The 17,663-nt window shown below is 34.6% G+C and overlaps 1 protein-coding gene across 13 annotated transcripts in view; it reads right to left on the reverse strand.

Moving 5' to 3' along the window:
* Positions 1-336: 336 nt before the first annotated feature.
* Positions 337-17,663, reverse strand: part of LOC124301817 (copper-transporting ATPase 1) — a 22,775-nt gene continuing 5,448 nt past the window's right edge. For 5 of the 13 annotated variants that reach the window (XM_046757262.1, XM_046757260.1, XM_046757267.1 and 2 more), the window contains 12 exons: positions 8,339-8,745; positions 7,822-8,114; positions 7,500-7,721; positions 7,085-7,314; positions 6,799-6,988; positions 6,438-6,671; positions 5,497-6,367; positions 4,803-5,389; positions 4,492-4,695; positions 4,152-4,372; positions 3,814-3,978; positions 564-2,366 (listed from right to left, as the gene is read on the reverse strand). In XM_046757262.1, coding sequence (XP_046613218.1) covers positions 2,237-2,366; positions 3,814-3,978; positions 4,152-4,372; positions 4,492-4,695; positions 4,803-5,389; positions 5,497-6,367; positions 6,438-6,671; positions 6,799-6,988; positions 7,085-7,314; positions 7,500-7,721; positions 7,822-8,114; positions 8,339-8,745 — 3,754 coding nt within the window. In that variant the 3' untranslated portion in view covers positions 564-2,236. Of the gene's footprint in view, positions 476-563; positions 2,367-3,813; positions 3,979-4,151; positions 4,373-4,491; positions 4,696-4,802; positions 5,390-5,496; positions 6,368-6,437; positions 6,672-6,798; positions 6,989-7,084; positions 7,315-7,499; positions 7,722-7,821; positions 8,115-8,338; positions 8,746-9,253; positions 9,936-10,742; positions 10,837-14,663; positions 15,336-17,663 lie in introns of those variants that run through there. The other 8 variants (XR_006907564.1, XR_006907562.1, XR_006907563.1 and 5 more) reach the window with 8 other exon arrangements.

The following is a 17,663-nucleotide window of genomic DNA, read 5'->3' on the forward strand; positions in this document are numbered from 1 at the left end:
GACTATTATGTTCAACAAAAGTTAAAGGTGTTATTGTACTTGTTTCCGAATGTTATTCAAATTTCAACAATTTTATATTTTGTTATATTCAAAAAGCTCATCATTACACCAATGCTCAGCTTGACGAAAATTGATACTAAAGTTTTATCATCTTTTGTTATAGTTCTATATTTGTTTAAATATTTTTATATAATATAAACTGATATTTTTCTCTTACTATTAACAACCTTAACATTTGTTTTTATGTTCTTTTTCTTATCACCATTAGATATTAAGTGTAATGTCACACTTGAGTAAAATGCATGTATTTTATATTGTTAAAGTTTTGTATCGCTTATATCTTAAAAAAATAAAGTTAAACACAACGTTGAATCTGTAATATCTTCACATCTATGACATCATCTACCTTTGTCAACTGACCTTGGAGGGCATACATTTTTTAATGCACCGATTCATTGCAGCTATAGAACTCGTCCTTTTGAAAATAAAACATAACATTCTGAATGTGACATTTAATATTATAAAATTGAGTAATGGACACGCGTTTAGGATTAAACAATGACTAAAAATACTTCTTTTTATTGTCAATAAAAAATTATTTTTTTATAAAATATTTGGAGGTACAGATACTGTAATGACTTAAAAATACCCAATGGTCAACATTGAATATAAACAGACAGCAAATCCATTGTCAGTAATCTGTGAATTTGAATATTTCGGATTCTGAAATGGTACAGTAACTAAAAAGTACAATGAAGTTAAACAATGAAAAAAAAAACAATACCTTAGAACAATTTTATTGTCACAGGTCGATGATAGACTCTAAAGTTTTGGCAAGTAATCAGTTAAAATCTAAAATTTCATCCAATAATCTATGAGATGAGCTTTACCTAAAAAATAACAAAGTGGTATATAGCAAAAAAGTGTAATTGAAAATCTACAGTCATAAACTTGACTTGGAAAGTTTGATTTAATTGATGCTTAATTTGGTCAGGGCACTTAATACTAGACCAGGTCACTGACTGGGGGTTTCTGGTGAAACGAGTCAGAACTATAATAGAATTCAGTAATAATAATAATTTACATGAACTATGAAAAACAATACGTGAGATATTGTGAATGATGTGAATAATTAGAACTGAAAATTATTACACTTTGTCAATAGATACTTTTTCATGGACAATTTTTTACAGTATTGGATAGTTAATCGTAAGACATCATTAAATTTTAACATTATTTTAATACTTGGTAATGATTTAAAAGATAAAACTTCAAATTTTTGGCAGTCAAGATAGAATGAGTCGCAAAATAATGGAAACATGTGTACAGAAAAGTGATTCAATTAAAAACAGTCGTTAATCAAGTAAGAAAACTGCTATTGCTGCTTTATGCCAAAAATATCCTATTCAATTTTAAAGTATTTCTCTGATAATTCATGTGCGTCATTTTTTACAATTGATAAAATAATATCCCGACTAAATTATGGCAGTCAATATTTATACAAAATATTTAAATATTTACATAATTACAAAAGATCGTGTGTGCTAAATGCAGTCTTGCTACAAGATAACATGCTATGATGCAGTGTAAAACACACCTCATTCCATTCCCCTAATGCCTGGATTTTGCACTTTGTGTCACCAAGCTTTTGTTTAAGCATTGTGAATGTGGCCACGCATCTTATTTCATCCAATCATTATTAGTCAGGATATCTATGTTGTTTTAATGTTGTTACTGTCTATCACCACTCAAAAATTAATTAAGTACTAAGTAATATGTTTTCGTCAAGTGAACAAAATTAGCAAAAGAGGTCTTACAATATTTTTGTAACAACACTTAAAGTGTGCTCCCCAAAAAATGTCTTTCATACAAAAATTCTTATCCACACTTAATTCGCACTGGGTCCCTCATTTCCAGCTATCGATAGGGATTGCACATATTTCGTCACAATTTGTTTCTAGCTAGTTACAGTCATGAGTTTATCCAATCATTCAAGTGTTCAAATTTTTACATTACTTAAAATGAGTCCGAATGGTAGTAATAACTAGACATACCATGATCACATATAGCTACTGCTTTTATCAGCTGACGATCAGATCATTGATATAGGGCTATAAAAAGTTATGCATGTTAGTTTTTTCATAAAAAATTGTATGTTTGTTCAACTCGAGAATAAATATTGAATAAAATTATGGTCACGTTAGCACAAGCTTCACAGCAACAACATTTACCTCGTTTATAACGGAGTCATTTCTGTTGAATTTTTTTTGTCTTTCTTATTGCCAGCAAAATCTATGGCGAAATCAACATCTTCGCTGTCATCCCCGAGAAGTCTACCCTCTGTATTTTTTGGCCTTCCGAACAACCTGCAGAATAAAATATAAGATTTTTAATGTGAGTATTAACGGAGTTGAATGTATTGTTAGTAATAAAATATTTATAATTCTATATTACATTGCCACTAGTTTATTATCATACGTTTCTTTATTATCTTTAGAAAACTCCTTATCATTGTGAGTTCAATAAAAACCGTGCGTCCAAACAATATTATCTAATGGCGTAATTTATTTTAGGATAAAAATCAATGTACAAGGGTTAAAGGTCAACCTTGGGATGATGCTTTATTTATAAATGGAGATACGAGGAAAAAAAAAAGTAATAAAACAGTGAAACGTCACACTAAGCCTCTCCAATAGAAATAGTGTGGTTCATCGTGACTGAATTTCGTCGTTTAGTCGGCTGTTAATTACTTATGGATTTTTTTTTCTTTTGTTGGCAAAAACGAATCATTGTGGTGTTTGAGACAAGAGACCATATTAAATCATGTTCTGATTCGTAAAAGAATTGTGAATTCTATTTCAAATTCATATCAAATGAAAAATTGTATATGATTCACGTTCGACATAAACAGAGAAAATCATGGCAGATTTTCATTGATTGGAAATAAAATGAAATCATGAAAAATAACAAAAATTACGGCGTGAAAAAATTATTTGACCAAATTCTGAATGTACTGACAGAAAGAAAGTCCATGTCATTATGTTAGTGTAAACACAAAACTACAAATCAAAATATATTAAATAAAAAGTATTGCAGGTGATTTTTTATTAACAATAAGAATAAAAATTTCAGCTTACAAACTTCTCTTTCGATCGAATAAGCGTATGGAAAATATACAAGAGGCTTCAACAACAGAGAAATTCTTGTTATATCAATATTTCAATCATTTAACTGGAACAGTATTAGGCTTTCACACAAACCTATTCTAAAAGTTAAACTTACAAAATTCTTAAATATGTAGCTCAATCTCCGAATCAGGAAGCTTTCGCAGCCTACATAAGAACTCATATTAATATATGATATTCGCAACATTTTTATATACCATACATCACAAGATAAAAAAATTAAAATAACAATCAACAAAAAAAAAAAAAATTCACTACTAGAATCCAAGAGAACTGTTCTTCGTGACCTAAAATTTCCTGGAAGACTAGCTATAGATTGAATTAATATATAATTGAATTGAATGGTTTACAGATTCTATTTTTATAGTATCCCCAATAATAATAATAATAATCATAAATGGAAAACGAGTCTAACATCAGTCGATGCATCAGCTACATAGTGATACCGAAATAACTTAATTAAAAATACATAATGGATGGCAGTGGCATATAGGAACCTATAGTGCATAGGTTGCCGTACTTGAATGCTTTTTATTCTTCAAGAATTAGGTACAACGTTTGGGGCTATACGTTTTGGTGGTTTGCATTTTCTGGGAAAATCGGAAGTGAATGGCTCGACTGAGCATACCTTGATAATGTGGAAGATGATCTCAGTAATGCGGGTATTGTTTCGTCGTCTCCACCACGATGTATAGATATTGTGTCCAGGTCCATACTTCTGGCAGCAAAGTAAGCTTGCATTGCCGAAATATATTCCGACGTTTCCAATTCTGGTCTCGTTGGTTTACGATATCTGAGTAATGATAGGCGCAAAGTTATAGATAACACGCTTGAGAAAATGTATCTGATTCTTTCGACTTAGTGGTGGCTAGCTCAAAATTACTTTCAACATATACCTATTGAGGTGAGCTCCATGACTAACATATGCTGATTCTGGTGATTAAGATATGTTTTTCAATTACTTACAATTTCAGCATGAGCGAGCTTCCAACAACGGATACTGAACTCAGTGCCATAGCTGCTGAAGCCATCCAGGGTTGCAGAGTAAATCCTAGAGGACTGAACATTCCAGCCGCAATTGGAATACCCAACAAATTATATATACTAGCAAATAAAAAGTTTAATCGTATTCTGCGAACAGTTTTTCGTGAGAGATCCAGGCAAGCAATAACGTCGAGTAAATCATTCTGTAACATATTTTACCTACTTATATATACATTTTCAAATTGCGGCCAAGCATCACTATAGAACAAATGATTACTCAATAACTTTTTACACATATTTCAGCTAACAGAATAAGACTTACTCTCATCAATACAACATCAGCTGCCTCTACAGCAACATCAGTTCCGGATGAGATCGCAATACCAACATCCGATTGGGCAAGAGCTGGACTATCATTTACACCGTCACCAACCATTGCTACTCTTAATCCTTGTTCTTGCAATCGTTGAATTTTTGCCACTTTGTGTGACGGTAATACTTCTGCAAAAACTCTACTGATACCAACCTAAAAAAGTGTTATTCACGGTTTCGTTAGTAAATGTTGGGGTGTGATGGTATTGAGTGGAGCATGAATCATATGGCTATCATAATTTGATTATAAAATTTTATTACCTGCCTAGCTATAGATGCGGCAGTTTTTCTGTTATCACCAGTCAACAGAATAACTTCAAGTCCCATTTTTTTTAATGTATAGACTGTTAAATGTGCTTCAGACTTCACAGTATCAGCCACGCTGATCATAGCAACTAAGGTTCCGTTTACAGCCGCCAAAACAGCAGTGCGACCTAAGTCTTCTTCATCGGACATTCTCAAGTCAACGTCTGTTGGTACATTAATTACATTCCTCTTCATCCATTCTCTATTTCCTATCGCAACTTCATATACATCGTTAGAATCAGTTTGATCTCCGTGAGTATCTGGACTTAATAATAATTGTAAATCCAAGTTCTGTCTTTCCTGAACGGAACCAGCTGATAGCACGATGTCCACAGGTACGCCGTTCAGATTAAATGTCCCAGTTGTTGCATTTCTGGCTTGGTTTGTGTAATTAACAACCTTCTCTGACTTTACGGCATGTGACATCATGACAGAAAGATGAGACACTTTACACTTCAGACCACATCCAGGGACTGCTTGAAAATTTGTACACTGCCCGTTCACTTCCGTTCCAATTGTTTGTTTCACGTACCTTTCAATAGCTGGATCAAACAAGTATAGGCAATAAAGGAAAAAGATTTGTAAATCAATTAACATGACATCACCGACTGGCTTCCGTAAAACTACAAGTTTTGTACATCAAATTTACCTGACGCAATTGGATGTTCACTATTGACTTCCGCAGTTCCGACTATTGAGAGGAGTTTGGCAATGGAGCAAACTTTGTCATCAACAAACAGGCCAATTCTAGTTACGATAGGTACACCGTGTGTGACAGTTCCAGTCTTATCAAAGACAATACACTTAACTTTGTGTGCATTTTCAAGTGGCTCTGCTCCTTTGATCAGTATACCATTTAATGCTCCAACTCCAGTGCCAACCATTACTGCAGTTGGTGTGGCCAGACCCAAGGCACAAGGACACGCAATGGCAAGCACCGATAAGGCGCACCGAAATGCGTACTGGAAAATTAGTTCCTCTCTGTTCCCGCCGTTTTTCTTTATGTAGTCGTCGTCAGGTATTGGCAATTTGCTTCTGTCAACGTAGCCAACAACCGTCCAAGCAATCAAAGTTATTGTTGAGACAGCAATAACGAAAGGTACAAAATATCCGGCTATTTTATCAGCTAATTGTTGGATAGGTGCCTTGCTTGTTTGAGCTTCTTCAACCAAACGAACGATCTGTGCTAAAGTCGTGTGCTCTCCGGTGTGAGTGGCCGTAATTATTAGTGGTCCATTTTGATTGATTGACCCTCCAATAACAGAAGATCCAGTCTTTTTTGGCACTGGCATGCTTTCACCAGTAATTAAACTTTCATCGCACGTCGAATGACCTGAGATAACTTTACCGTCAACTGGGACTTTGGCACCTTGAACTACCTTTAGTGTATCCCCACGTTGCACTAAATCAATACTTATTAAACGCTCTGAAAGTATTTCATTATTGGCACCTAACGTAACGAGGGTTGCTTCCGTTGCTTTCAAAGATAATAATTTGGACAGGGCTTCAGACGTTTTTCCCTAAAAATTGAAAACGCATTTTTTATTTGACACTTTCAAACTCACACATGAAAAATTTTAAAGGTAATACCTTAGCAACATGCTCCAACCATCTTCCTAAACTAATGAACACTAACAACATTGGTGGGGTGTCAAAGAAAGTTTGCGGACTAGTTTGCTGCTGCATTGCTATCGCCGCAGTTAGAACGGCAACTGAGTAAACATACGATATCGTTGTGGTCATCGAGATGAGAACATCCATGTTAGTGGATCCGTGTTTGAGTGCCCTATAGGCTTGGACATAGAAATGCCAGCCGCCAAAAAACTGTAAAAGTGATTGTATTATGCATGGTAGTCAATTATTTAAGATGCTCTTGAAGATATAGGGTAGAAATATTATTCTTAGTGCATTAAACAAAGTATTCGAAGAATGACATGTTGTTATGTAGTACCTGGACGGGAGTTGAGAAGACAAAAAGAATCAGATTTTCCCACGAAAGACCGGGTATTATGCAACACATATCGTGGTGAGTTTTCTCACCTAAAGACATAACTAACATGAAGTACGTCATTGCTATCATGCACGGCACACCAAATATCAATGATATCAAAAATGCAACACGCCATTTCTGAATCTCTTCCCTGAAACAGAAAAGTTGATACAATCATGACATGCATTATGATCGTTAGCGTGAATCAGAATGTAGGATACGTGGGAAAACGAATATGTGAACCTACTTGTGGTCCAGATAGCCTCTATTTTCTTTGTCTTTATTGCTAAATAAACTAGCAGTGAAACCTAATTTGTTGATACTTTCGACAATGTTTCTAACACCAGTTTGCTCTGGATCATATTTGAACTTTCCACGTTGAGTCGTGAGCGCAACCACTGCAGAGTTTACACCAGGTAACTTCTTCACGGAAGACTCTATTTTATTGACACACGAGGCACACGTCATTCCTGCAATCTGAAAGAATTGTCAGATTGCATTCGTATCATTCACATATAATAATATACCAGGCTTATTTCCTCGATTTCTTCAGCTAACGTAAAATCATTAATTGACACTTAAGTTGTAGAATGTCTATTTGATATTTGTTTATTGAATAAGGAACGATTTACTACGATTGTATTCAAATATAAGTTTTGTACCTTCAGCTCAACTTCTCCTTCTCCAGAACCGGGTTCATTGATCAAAGACGCTGGGAAGCCGAGATCAGAGATACTGGAAGCAATATCAGCTGGTGCTATTTTTTCTGGGTCATATTTGACCTCAGCTTTTGCAGCTAATAGGGCGACTAAAATATTGTCTACCCCATACAATTTTTTACAGTGTTTTTCAATGGCAGCAACACAAGATGCGCACGTCATTCCCTGTTACACAGAAGGAAATAGTTTGTAGATTATACAATTTAGGTAATCAGATGAATTTTACAGAAACTAAATGAATAAAAACTAAGAATCATATAGGTACCTTGATGTGCAAAAAACATTTCGATAAATGTACAGCGTCAATTACAATGTCACCTCCGCCGTTCAATTGCACAATTACGTCTCCGTTTTTCAAGTTATTATTCGTTCCAGTATCAGCATGAGGTTTTTTCAATTGTCCATTAACTTCCTTAACAAATGCATCAAACCCCATCTCTTCAATATAAGTTGCTATTTGATCAGCAGTTACATCACCACTGCTGAAGGATACTTTTGCCTCTTTAGCGTCTAGGCTGACATCGATTTCTTTCACTCCTACCTTTTCTGAGATTACACCTACATGCACACAGTTCAATTTATGGCTAAATTAAGTGAAGTATCGTAAGAGTTGTATTGAAATTATAAGACATTATCATATCATTATAGTGATGGGCAGTTTTACAAAATTTAAAACTATGGGTAGATTTGAGGAGGAGCCAGATCAGTTACTTGAAAATGCAATCATTGCATGATCTTTATTTGATTCGTCTCTTACTAAGAAGTTTTCAGACGAAACTTACTTGTTATACTTTTAACGCAAGACCCACAAGTCATGCCGTCAATGTGTATACTGCACGTACTTATTGCAGGTTTTAAAATATCCTCACTTGCAGTATCGTTTGTTAGTAAAGGTAGAGATGCGGCAAAGCCCATGTCTTCAATTGCTTCTGCTAATTCTTGTGCTGTAGTTTCATTATTCTTGTATTCAATATAACCTGCTTTCTCTTCTAGGACCACTCTAATATTTACAACGTCGTTTCGGGCACCTATAGTTCCTTCGATATTTCTCACACAACTCTGACAGCTCATCCCTTCAATAGTGATTTTGATTTTAGACGTGCTCGGTGTACGGTGGTTAGCATCTGGTATTCGAGGGACCCGCACCAGATGCGTCGTGCTTTCAAAATCAGCGTCATCTTCCACATCCCTGCAACAAATATAACGAGAAAATTTTTAATACTCATCTCACTCTCAGAAATTGTTCACTGGTATTCCTATTATGTTAAAGAGAACTATAGGTGAGGTGAGAGAATTGTAGTCACATACAAAAGTTACATAAATGAAGTAGTAAAAATGTGAAAAGGTCAGTTTTCTAAACGCGGTCATGAAATATTTTTACTTTTTTGTACTTGATACTTTACTGTAGGAAATTTTCTGACAATCATTAAGATCTTAGAGCTAATCATTGCATATAATAAACTCATTAAGGTAGAAAATGATATAAATTGGCTAATCCAAAGCAAGATAGTAAAAATATCACAAAAAAGAGATAAACTTCTTACAACCAAAAATTAATAACACGATGGCCTTTTACCACATACGTTTTCGCATTCGGCTTATTAATCAATACAGTTATTCCTCACTGAACTGAATGCGAATAACGTTTAGCTCTTTTGTAAATAGCAAAAGATAGTGACCAACTGTCATACGCTTACCACACAATATCTGAGATACCACACGCTGAGGTCAATAGTGGGTTTTTATCATCACTCATGGTTAATTCAGCCAACTATGTAATTTACTAATTTAGCAAAAATTTTCGATGCACCGATAAGCTGATCAGATGAAACTTCAAGTAGATTAAAAATAGAAAATAAAATTAAATGTCCTCTTTAGGGTGATATATTTCTTTTCTCTATTATGAATTTACCGCATTTATGGTGCGATTGATGAGTCATCCTTCATTATCTGTACTGTATATGCATATGTTAGCTCATTGTGCCTACACAAGTATCACAATTTCTGTTCTTTGGCAAATGATATACAGCTTATCTAATTGTAAAATGAAAATCGTGTCGAGTCTAGTCATCATCGACAGAAATCAATGCAACAACTACGAAGCGATTGTGAACTGTGTTTGTAACTGATATGAAACTTATATGATAATCATTTTATGCAGGAACTGTAGAACGAAGGCTGCAGAATATCTGTGGCCCTATCACGTTACACCGACTAGCTTATATTATCAAATTCTTACAATAATTTTTAAGGAAAAAATTACGACGTGGCTAATTATTACTACGTTGCAGGAAGTTTTATTCAATATATGTTAGCGAAATTTAGAGTTTAACGAACGGTGATAAAAACAACAGTATCTTTAAGCACAAACAGCATTTGATGATTTTTAGTTCACATCGTGAGCCACTACAACTCATCGTTAATTTATAATTTTATCCATGTCTCCTTCTCCTCCGCTAAGACTAGGGTATAAATTGCACACGGCACTGATATATCACAAGATAAGTATAGATGTCGTAGTACAGATGGATTAAAAGAAGTATGAAAAAAGTAAAATTGCTTCCGCAGAGTGTTGCCGGAGTCTTGAGAGCTCTGTACCATAAAACGAGGCAAGGCATAACGAGATAAGCTAATTTTTTACAACAAACATTATCAGCTTCAACCGCTGCAGGGTCAAAGATTATAAATCTTGAAACGATGAATCGATTCATTTCTATCGCGTTGACATTTCTTTTTCATTTGAAAAATCTTATATCCTGATCGAAATTCACTAAAAGTATTTATTTGTTCCTCTTCTTCGATTCCAATTTTTCAGGACTGAAGAAATTTTGTTTTTCTCAACTAGAAAAAAATTTAGCAGTTGAAGGGTTAAATACTTTTTTTTTTAGCATCTTCGTTACGTAAATCACATAAATAAAAATATATCATATTACTAGAAGAGCTACAATATTTTTTGTTACTTATTATTGCTCTGGCTATTCGATCAAAAAATTTCAATCTTTCCAAATGATTGTAACTCATTGTTAGACAGATTGTGATTGTTAGTGATTGGAAAATAAATTCCACGATTAATAATTATGAAAAGATTGTTGCATTTCACATAGTGCACGACAATACAACGACGTCATTAATAAGTCCCGGGATTTTGATAAATTGGCTGGATAAAATTATTCTGTTTTGACTTACCAATTGGATTAAGAAATATATGGTGCGATAAAGATTGTGCTGGTAGCACGATATTGATTGTGTGACGTATATTAGTTTACTTATATTTCAGTAACATTTTACGTACAGTAAATGGTGCGAAAAAAAAATCACAAGATGTAATTTAAAAAAGGCTAAGAAACTCGAGTGGTTGCTAGCGTTTTTCAAGCGTGAATTTATCCTTTCTGATGTTTAGACATGGGTAAAGAAAATCTATATATGTATAATATAGAAACAATCGAATGTAAGTAGAGGTGGGTTTAAATGTTTAAATAAGACTTATCATAACTTGAATAAGTGATGAAGGATAACGTCAAGGTGAAAAAAATATGTTTTGTACCTGACTGTATTTCGAATAATCAAGAAACGCTGAGTAAAATTGTTTTCAATAAGAGAGTATTTCTCGTTGCTAAATTCATTTCTGTTTTCCAATTTCATCAAATTTTTTTCACGTCTCACGCGAAATCAGTTCGAAACATGCAAGTACGGAAAATCAAGCAAGTTAAGATCAGGGTACTCAATCATGAGTTACATTAAAAATGCTACGCAATAACAATTTCGCCTGTTACTCGAACAGCTATTAATATTCTCAATACCATCTTCACGTTAATGTTATTTGTTGTTTTTTTGCATTCAAAAATAAGTTTTAGGTATGCCGTTGAATGTAGAAAAAACTTGAATACTGCAGACGGTACACAAAGTCGTCGGTTATTACTTGTTATTCCATCTGGCAATACTCTGTCAAGAAGGTATGTCTGTTATTCATAAGTAGACCAAAGCACTCTTGAGTAAGAGCCACGTTAAAAAGTTTTGGACAAACGTCTTCTTGTACTTTGTCTGAGCTCACTTAATCTATTTAGACACGAATGCAAATACAAAGTTGAGTGTGACTTTTAGATTGATCATTGCGCAAGACGTCAAGTCTCGAAATCTGTCGAAAAATTAATAACTTCTGTAATTTTGCAAGTCCAAACCTTCTTGTACATTCCATCGCAGTTGCAAAAACAAGATTATCATCAACAAAGCATTTTGCATTAACATCGCTTTGGTTTCTTTGTGCATTAGTTGTAAGTTAGATCGACATTTTCACCACCCATTGTGTCCAGTTTATAAATTAAAAACGGTATTACACATTAAATTCCCTATGCAAAAGTATTTCCCGGGTGATTATTTCAAGAGAAAAAACATGCGTAATTTAAGAAGAGAAAATATTTATTAACCGTAAAGAAGTATGACAACAATGAAATAAGACGGCATGTGTAATGAATTATACGGCGACATTGAGTGCACGCATGTAACACGAAACTTACAAAAATATTTGGAATTATTAAGCCGGCAGGTATTAACAGGTGTTCAAATACCGAATTATTGTTTCAAACGAATGTTTACAAGTATAGAATTGCAAAGCTTGCGATCAACCATACTTTTCACGCGCAGGTAGCTATCATCGGGTCGTGTCATTTGAATTGACGGTAATATATGGGGCATTCGGTGTCAATTCGACTAGGTCCTCGCCCTCAGATTTTTTGTTATTACTGATTTTTTTTTTTTTTTTTTTTTTGCGGGAACAGGACCTGAAATACTTTCACTTTTTTCCGACAAAATCCCCTACGAGCAATGACTTGCGAAAGCTGTAAAAAGCTTCGTAATTTTAAAATCCGGAAAAAATATCAAAAATGCTACATTTCATTCCGATCGTTTTGGGACGTGATCTGTGACGATGAACGATCTCGTCCAAGGTATTCAGATACCAAGAACATCTTTAATTAGTTGAATTACGTGAGGTTACTATTTTTTCGATTTTTTAAGACATTTTGAAAAGTCGATAAACTTGTCTTTTCAAAATAGAAACAAAGAAAAAAAAAAAAATAGATTCTTTCACCAGTCATTCGTAGAGGATTTTACCGAAAAAATGTGAGAAATTAATTTAGGTTCATGAAAAATTTCAGGAGAAACAATAAAGAAGAGGATCAGGATCTGGTCAAGTTGACATCGAATGTTCTATTTTTTTTCATTTGATCTGATTAGAAATGTACCGGGTTTGTCTACCCCTACTATATGTAACCGAAACGGTAGAGATTAAATTTATAGGGACATAATGAAAAATTCTGAACAAATTTTGTTAATGTTGCATGCGTTTTATTGACAGGTGAGGAATTTGGCTTAAAAATTCTACGGCCACACACTTCCGGTGAAAGTCGCCATCTTGAAAAACGTATTTTATCTCACATCTTGAAAATAGCTGACTTTAGGCTGACTTCCGCCGGAAGAGTGTGACTGTAGAATTTTTAAGTTAAGCTCCTTACCTGTTAACAAAACACATGCAACATTAAAAATATTCGTTTATCATCTAGGCTATTTGCCGATAGATCACATAAGATTTTTTTAAATTTACCTCACTTCTTCCGTCACCTTTATGAACGAAATTTACTGTTTTTAGAGTAAATAGCGTACATATTTGTGTAATATACAGGACTGCATGAGTATGTAGTAATTATGGATGAGCAAAATTAAAATTCCGTATCTCCGATCACGACGATAACGCGACGTTAATCTAAATGCTCTAAAACCCGACCAGTAGAAAGGATTGTCGTGAAATATGATATGTTTCAATAATATGGACACGTCCGCGCAGCGAGTAAAGTCCTATTTTTCTTCACGGTTATCGTAACGTGCTGCCACGTCGCATTAGAAAGTTATTAGCGGAACTCAAGTCAGTGGACAGTGTTCGCAAGAGAAGAAAAAAAAAACAAAACCAAACATAATCGGTACCTTATCCGGAGCTTGTCAATAATTTTAACCACGTTACGTATTTTCTGCGAGATGATTAATTTATCAAAAACGTGACTTACGAATAGACACCTCGTGCGATGCTCGATTAAAGAGTATAAATTCGCGGATACTACAGATTAGCGCGTCGAAGTGAAGCCGTAAATTATTACTGGATCACCATCCACGCGCGATGATCGTGTTGAAGTTAGTAACGTTACCGTAACGATTCATGCTGAGAAAAAGAAACCGTTAAGTCGCAATTTTTGAACTGTTTGAATTTCAGTAAACTGTAATAAAACAAAATGTACTCATATTTTGCAATCTTATTGTTAGTGACTTCAAAATCATAGTAAAAATAAGTAAATAATAATTTTTTCCCAATGTTTTGTTACGATAACGTTATACTGAGAAAAATTTCATTTGTTACAGTAACTAGAAAAAGTTGAGTAAAACAGATATCGTTAAAAAAACTGTTTGAATATTGTTGGAATTACTAAAAACCAGGTACGCCTAACCATTTTGCGCTATCGTCGATCCTTTTCTGGTTATTGCAACGCAAAATCAGTTTCTGAGGTTTACTCTACTTTTTTAGTTAAACAAGGCTTTAACGTCAATTTATCGTTGCACAAGCATTAAATTTTCGCAACAGTTGCGAGAAAATGCAGGAACAGTGATCGTAATGAGAAAGAATAGTAATTGATACTAGACTTTCCGGTGACAGCTAGGAAACTAATTTTCATTTTTTACCTAGAACTATATTTTTCGATTCTGGTAAAAAATGAAAATATTTAAGGACTGAGCGGTAACCGGAACTAAAAATTTCTGTCAGTTTACTAACTTCAACCTCGTGCTAAATAAAATATGACAAGTCGATACGTAAATATCGATTTTCGAATCATCCATAAGACATTGAACAAAAAAAAATAGGCAACATTCTTCCTCTCCTCGCTTTCTTCACACCGTCAATAATATCCGTAATTAAACATTTTTCCATGCAAAATGCAAGGCAGTGCATCGCTTCAGTAAACACGGTACGTACCTACACCAATCACGTATAGTGCATAATCAAGGGGAAGTTATCATTAGAACACGTGTACTTTTCTATCTACACAAAATGATACAAATACTGACCCAAGGAGCTTTATATTTTCGAAATCTCGCTGATATTCGCAGGTTATTTTGTCAGCCTTGCTGAATGAACTGTTCGTCGCGATATCCGTTAAGTTCTGGTAAACCAGTTTGGCGCCATGCACCAGAGGCCCGGTAAACTTCGTCATTTCGACACGCTTTCACAAGACTTGTTTTTTCACTTTGTCAAACTTAGGATTAATTTCATTCTGCAGTAGAAAATCGGAATAATTGGCAACAACTATTTTCCAACCGTATATAGGTAGATCTTTTTAATCAAACAAATTTTCACCAAAATACTTTCACAGTACGCGTAAACAAGAATGCGGGATATTTCACATTATATTTCACAAAACTATCACAACTGTGTCGTTGATCAATTGTTTACGTTACGGGAGATAAACGCAGGTTTTTCGATCGAAAACTTGACGAACATTTAACTCGACGCATTGTGTTTAGTTTGTAGAACAACAAGTCCAATAGTATTATACAAAGACAGTAGTGAAATTTATAATAACCGGATGTCGTTTACCACAGAAAAACCATTTTACACCACGCGTACAAATTTGCTAAATTCAACATTTTCGAGTAATTTATTACGGCTAATTCAAGGCGAAATGAACCGAGAATAGAAAGCAAACAGATTTCGTTAATCCAAGATCAAGACTACGCCGCGAATGAAATTCTCGTTCAAGAATCGGCCGGTTGACGGTGGTTTATAGCATGGGAAAGGGAAAAATAAAAATACATTGCAGGCACTTGAGTAGGAGAGAGAAAAAGAGAGGATGAAAATAGTGGGGATAATTGTGGGTATCAAGCAGGAAAGTCTGATTTGGCAACGGTAGACACGGAGGAAATTAGAGCAACGACGATTATCCGAGTATGTGTAAGATTTCCTTTGTTGCTTATCGCGTGTAACCACTTGCAATAATGTTTCTAATCAGCGATTCGGTTTATTAAACGCAGCGATAACGTCGCTCTCGTCGGGAATTTTTTCTTTTTTTTTACGTACATATCTCAAAGTATCAAGAATTTACTTGCATGTACGGATGTTTACGTATAACGCGAATTCTTAGAGGCAAAGTGGTTATATTTCGTCAGTCACTCGATTGGTCTGCTCTGCGTGACGAGGTTCTTTCAGCTTGCAAAAGTTCGAAGAAGACAACGATATATCTCGCCGACTGCAAATGGTTTTTCCCTTGTTCACTCTCGGATCGAAAGAGCACAAAGTCTTTATACATTCACTTCGGTTAGCATGAATTAAACTGCGTTTATTTCCCGCAAGCCGGCGAGTTTAATTATTGTTAATATTCTAAATGCGTATAACAACGTCTCTCTTGCTGCAAATTGGGTAAAGCCAAGAGCAAAGTAAATTTGTCTTATTGTGTAATGCGTAATGTAAAAACGAGGATGAAGAGCTGGTAGCCAAACGTTCTAATGTTCATTTGAATAAGTTAGTGAAGTCCGAAAATCAAAATTTTGTCAAATACGTTGAACCCTCGATCCTTTTATAGAATTATGAGGATAAAACTGAACTGCATTTTTCTTTTTTCAAAAAGTTTAATATGTTTCTTTAACTTTAGCTGCTTACCTCAGCTTACGATAATGTGTAGCAAGATTATTCGTCTATATATGAAAAAGTATCGTCGTATCACCGCATGAAATTTCCTTTCCTAACAACGACAATTACGAACGTGATACGATCAGACGATTATCGAATCGACTTTACCAATTCTGTGTAAATACATGTAACATACGCATTTCTCACGACGAAAATACTTCTCTTCCGGTTCTAGTGCCACCTGTGACAATGACACGAATAATTGCCTATACTTCATTTTTGCCATTGAGATCGTATTGTTGAAAGAGCGAACGCTCGATTTTGTGCGTTATAATTACTGCACGCGTTTGAATAAGCGTAGCGTTGTTCTGAATCGCGAGGAAAATGAAGGAGGGATCGAAGTATGCAGGCACGTGTCCCAGATTCTGTCAGGTGTAAATAGTCGTCATTTGTGAAATCAACTGCACCTTATAGTACAGCGAGTATATCGAAGAGTGTACCAATTCGACGCCGTTATAGCAGCAGATAGAGAAAATGAAATACGTACACAACCAGACACCACAGAACCACGAAATATCTGATTCGTCGATCTTCAATTTCGTGAAACCGGTTTTAGAATCATATTTTTAAGCCTGTTGTCTGCCATCGGTATTTCAATAAATACAAAACGGTTCAAACACATTATACATACGAATCACGGTTTCTTTATTACAGGCGTGTATGGTTTTGTACGATAATTTATTGTCCAAAGTACGAAATTATCAACGAATAAGCTTTTACAATAGAAAATAAAAATTTACATCTCGTATTATTTTTAGTATACTGCACAATTTTTGATACGTAGATAAAATATATGCCAAGTTGAATGTAACACGGCATGCACAGCGGTGAACCGCTAATTTCAATTAATTTACACAATATATCGAGATGCTGTATTTTTCCTTGAGAATTAATATTTCCAAGTAACAGTGGTGATTAGGTACAACTCAGGCATTCAATATTTCAAAAAAGAAGACGAACAAAACGTGTTTATCGCCGGTAGTAGTGATGCTATAGTAATTATTAAGCTTATCGTGTGAAACATACGTACGTATCTACTGAATGTTTTATGTAACTCGCACAGCGGCTATGCTTATGCGCCAACATATACTGATACCTCAAATAAATTCTACGAGACAAAAATTTATTTTAATAGAAAACGTCGTGCGACGGAAATATATCGGCTGGATCTCGAAACTGAAACGATTTATGCGATCGTCGAAAAATATGTTTTTACGAAAACCTGGTTATCTTTCAAATTTACAAACATTTACGCCGCGGAGAAACAAATACGTAACTGTTTAGCGATTAACAATATTACGCAAAAGCGATTGACCGGGAATTCTTCTAAGTAGTAACGGTCGATATTATCGTACAATCTTCTTAAAATACAGTTTAATACG

This window comes from Neodiprion virginianus, chromosome 4, assembly GCF_021901495.1.
Source record: "Neodiprion virginianus isolate iyNeoVirg1 chromosome 4, iyNeoVirg1.1, whole genome shotgun sequence".
Taxonomy (NCBI): Eukaryota; Metazoa; Arthropoda; class Insecta; order Hymenoptera; family Diprionidae; genus Neodiprion; species Neodiprion virginianus.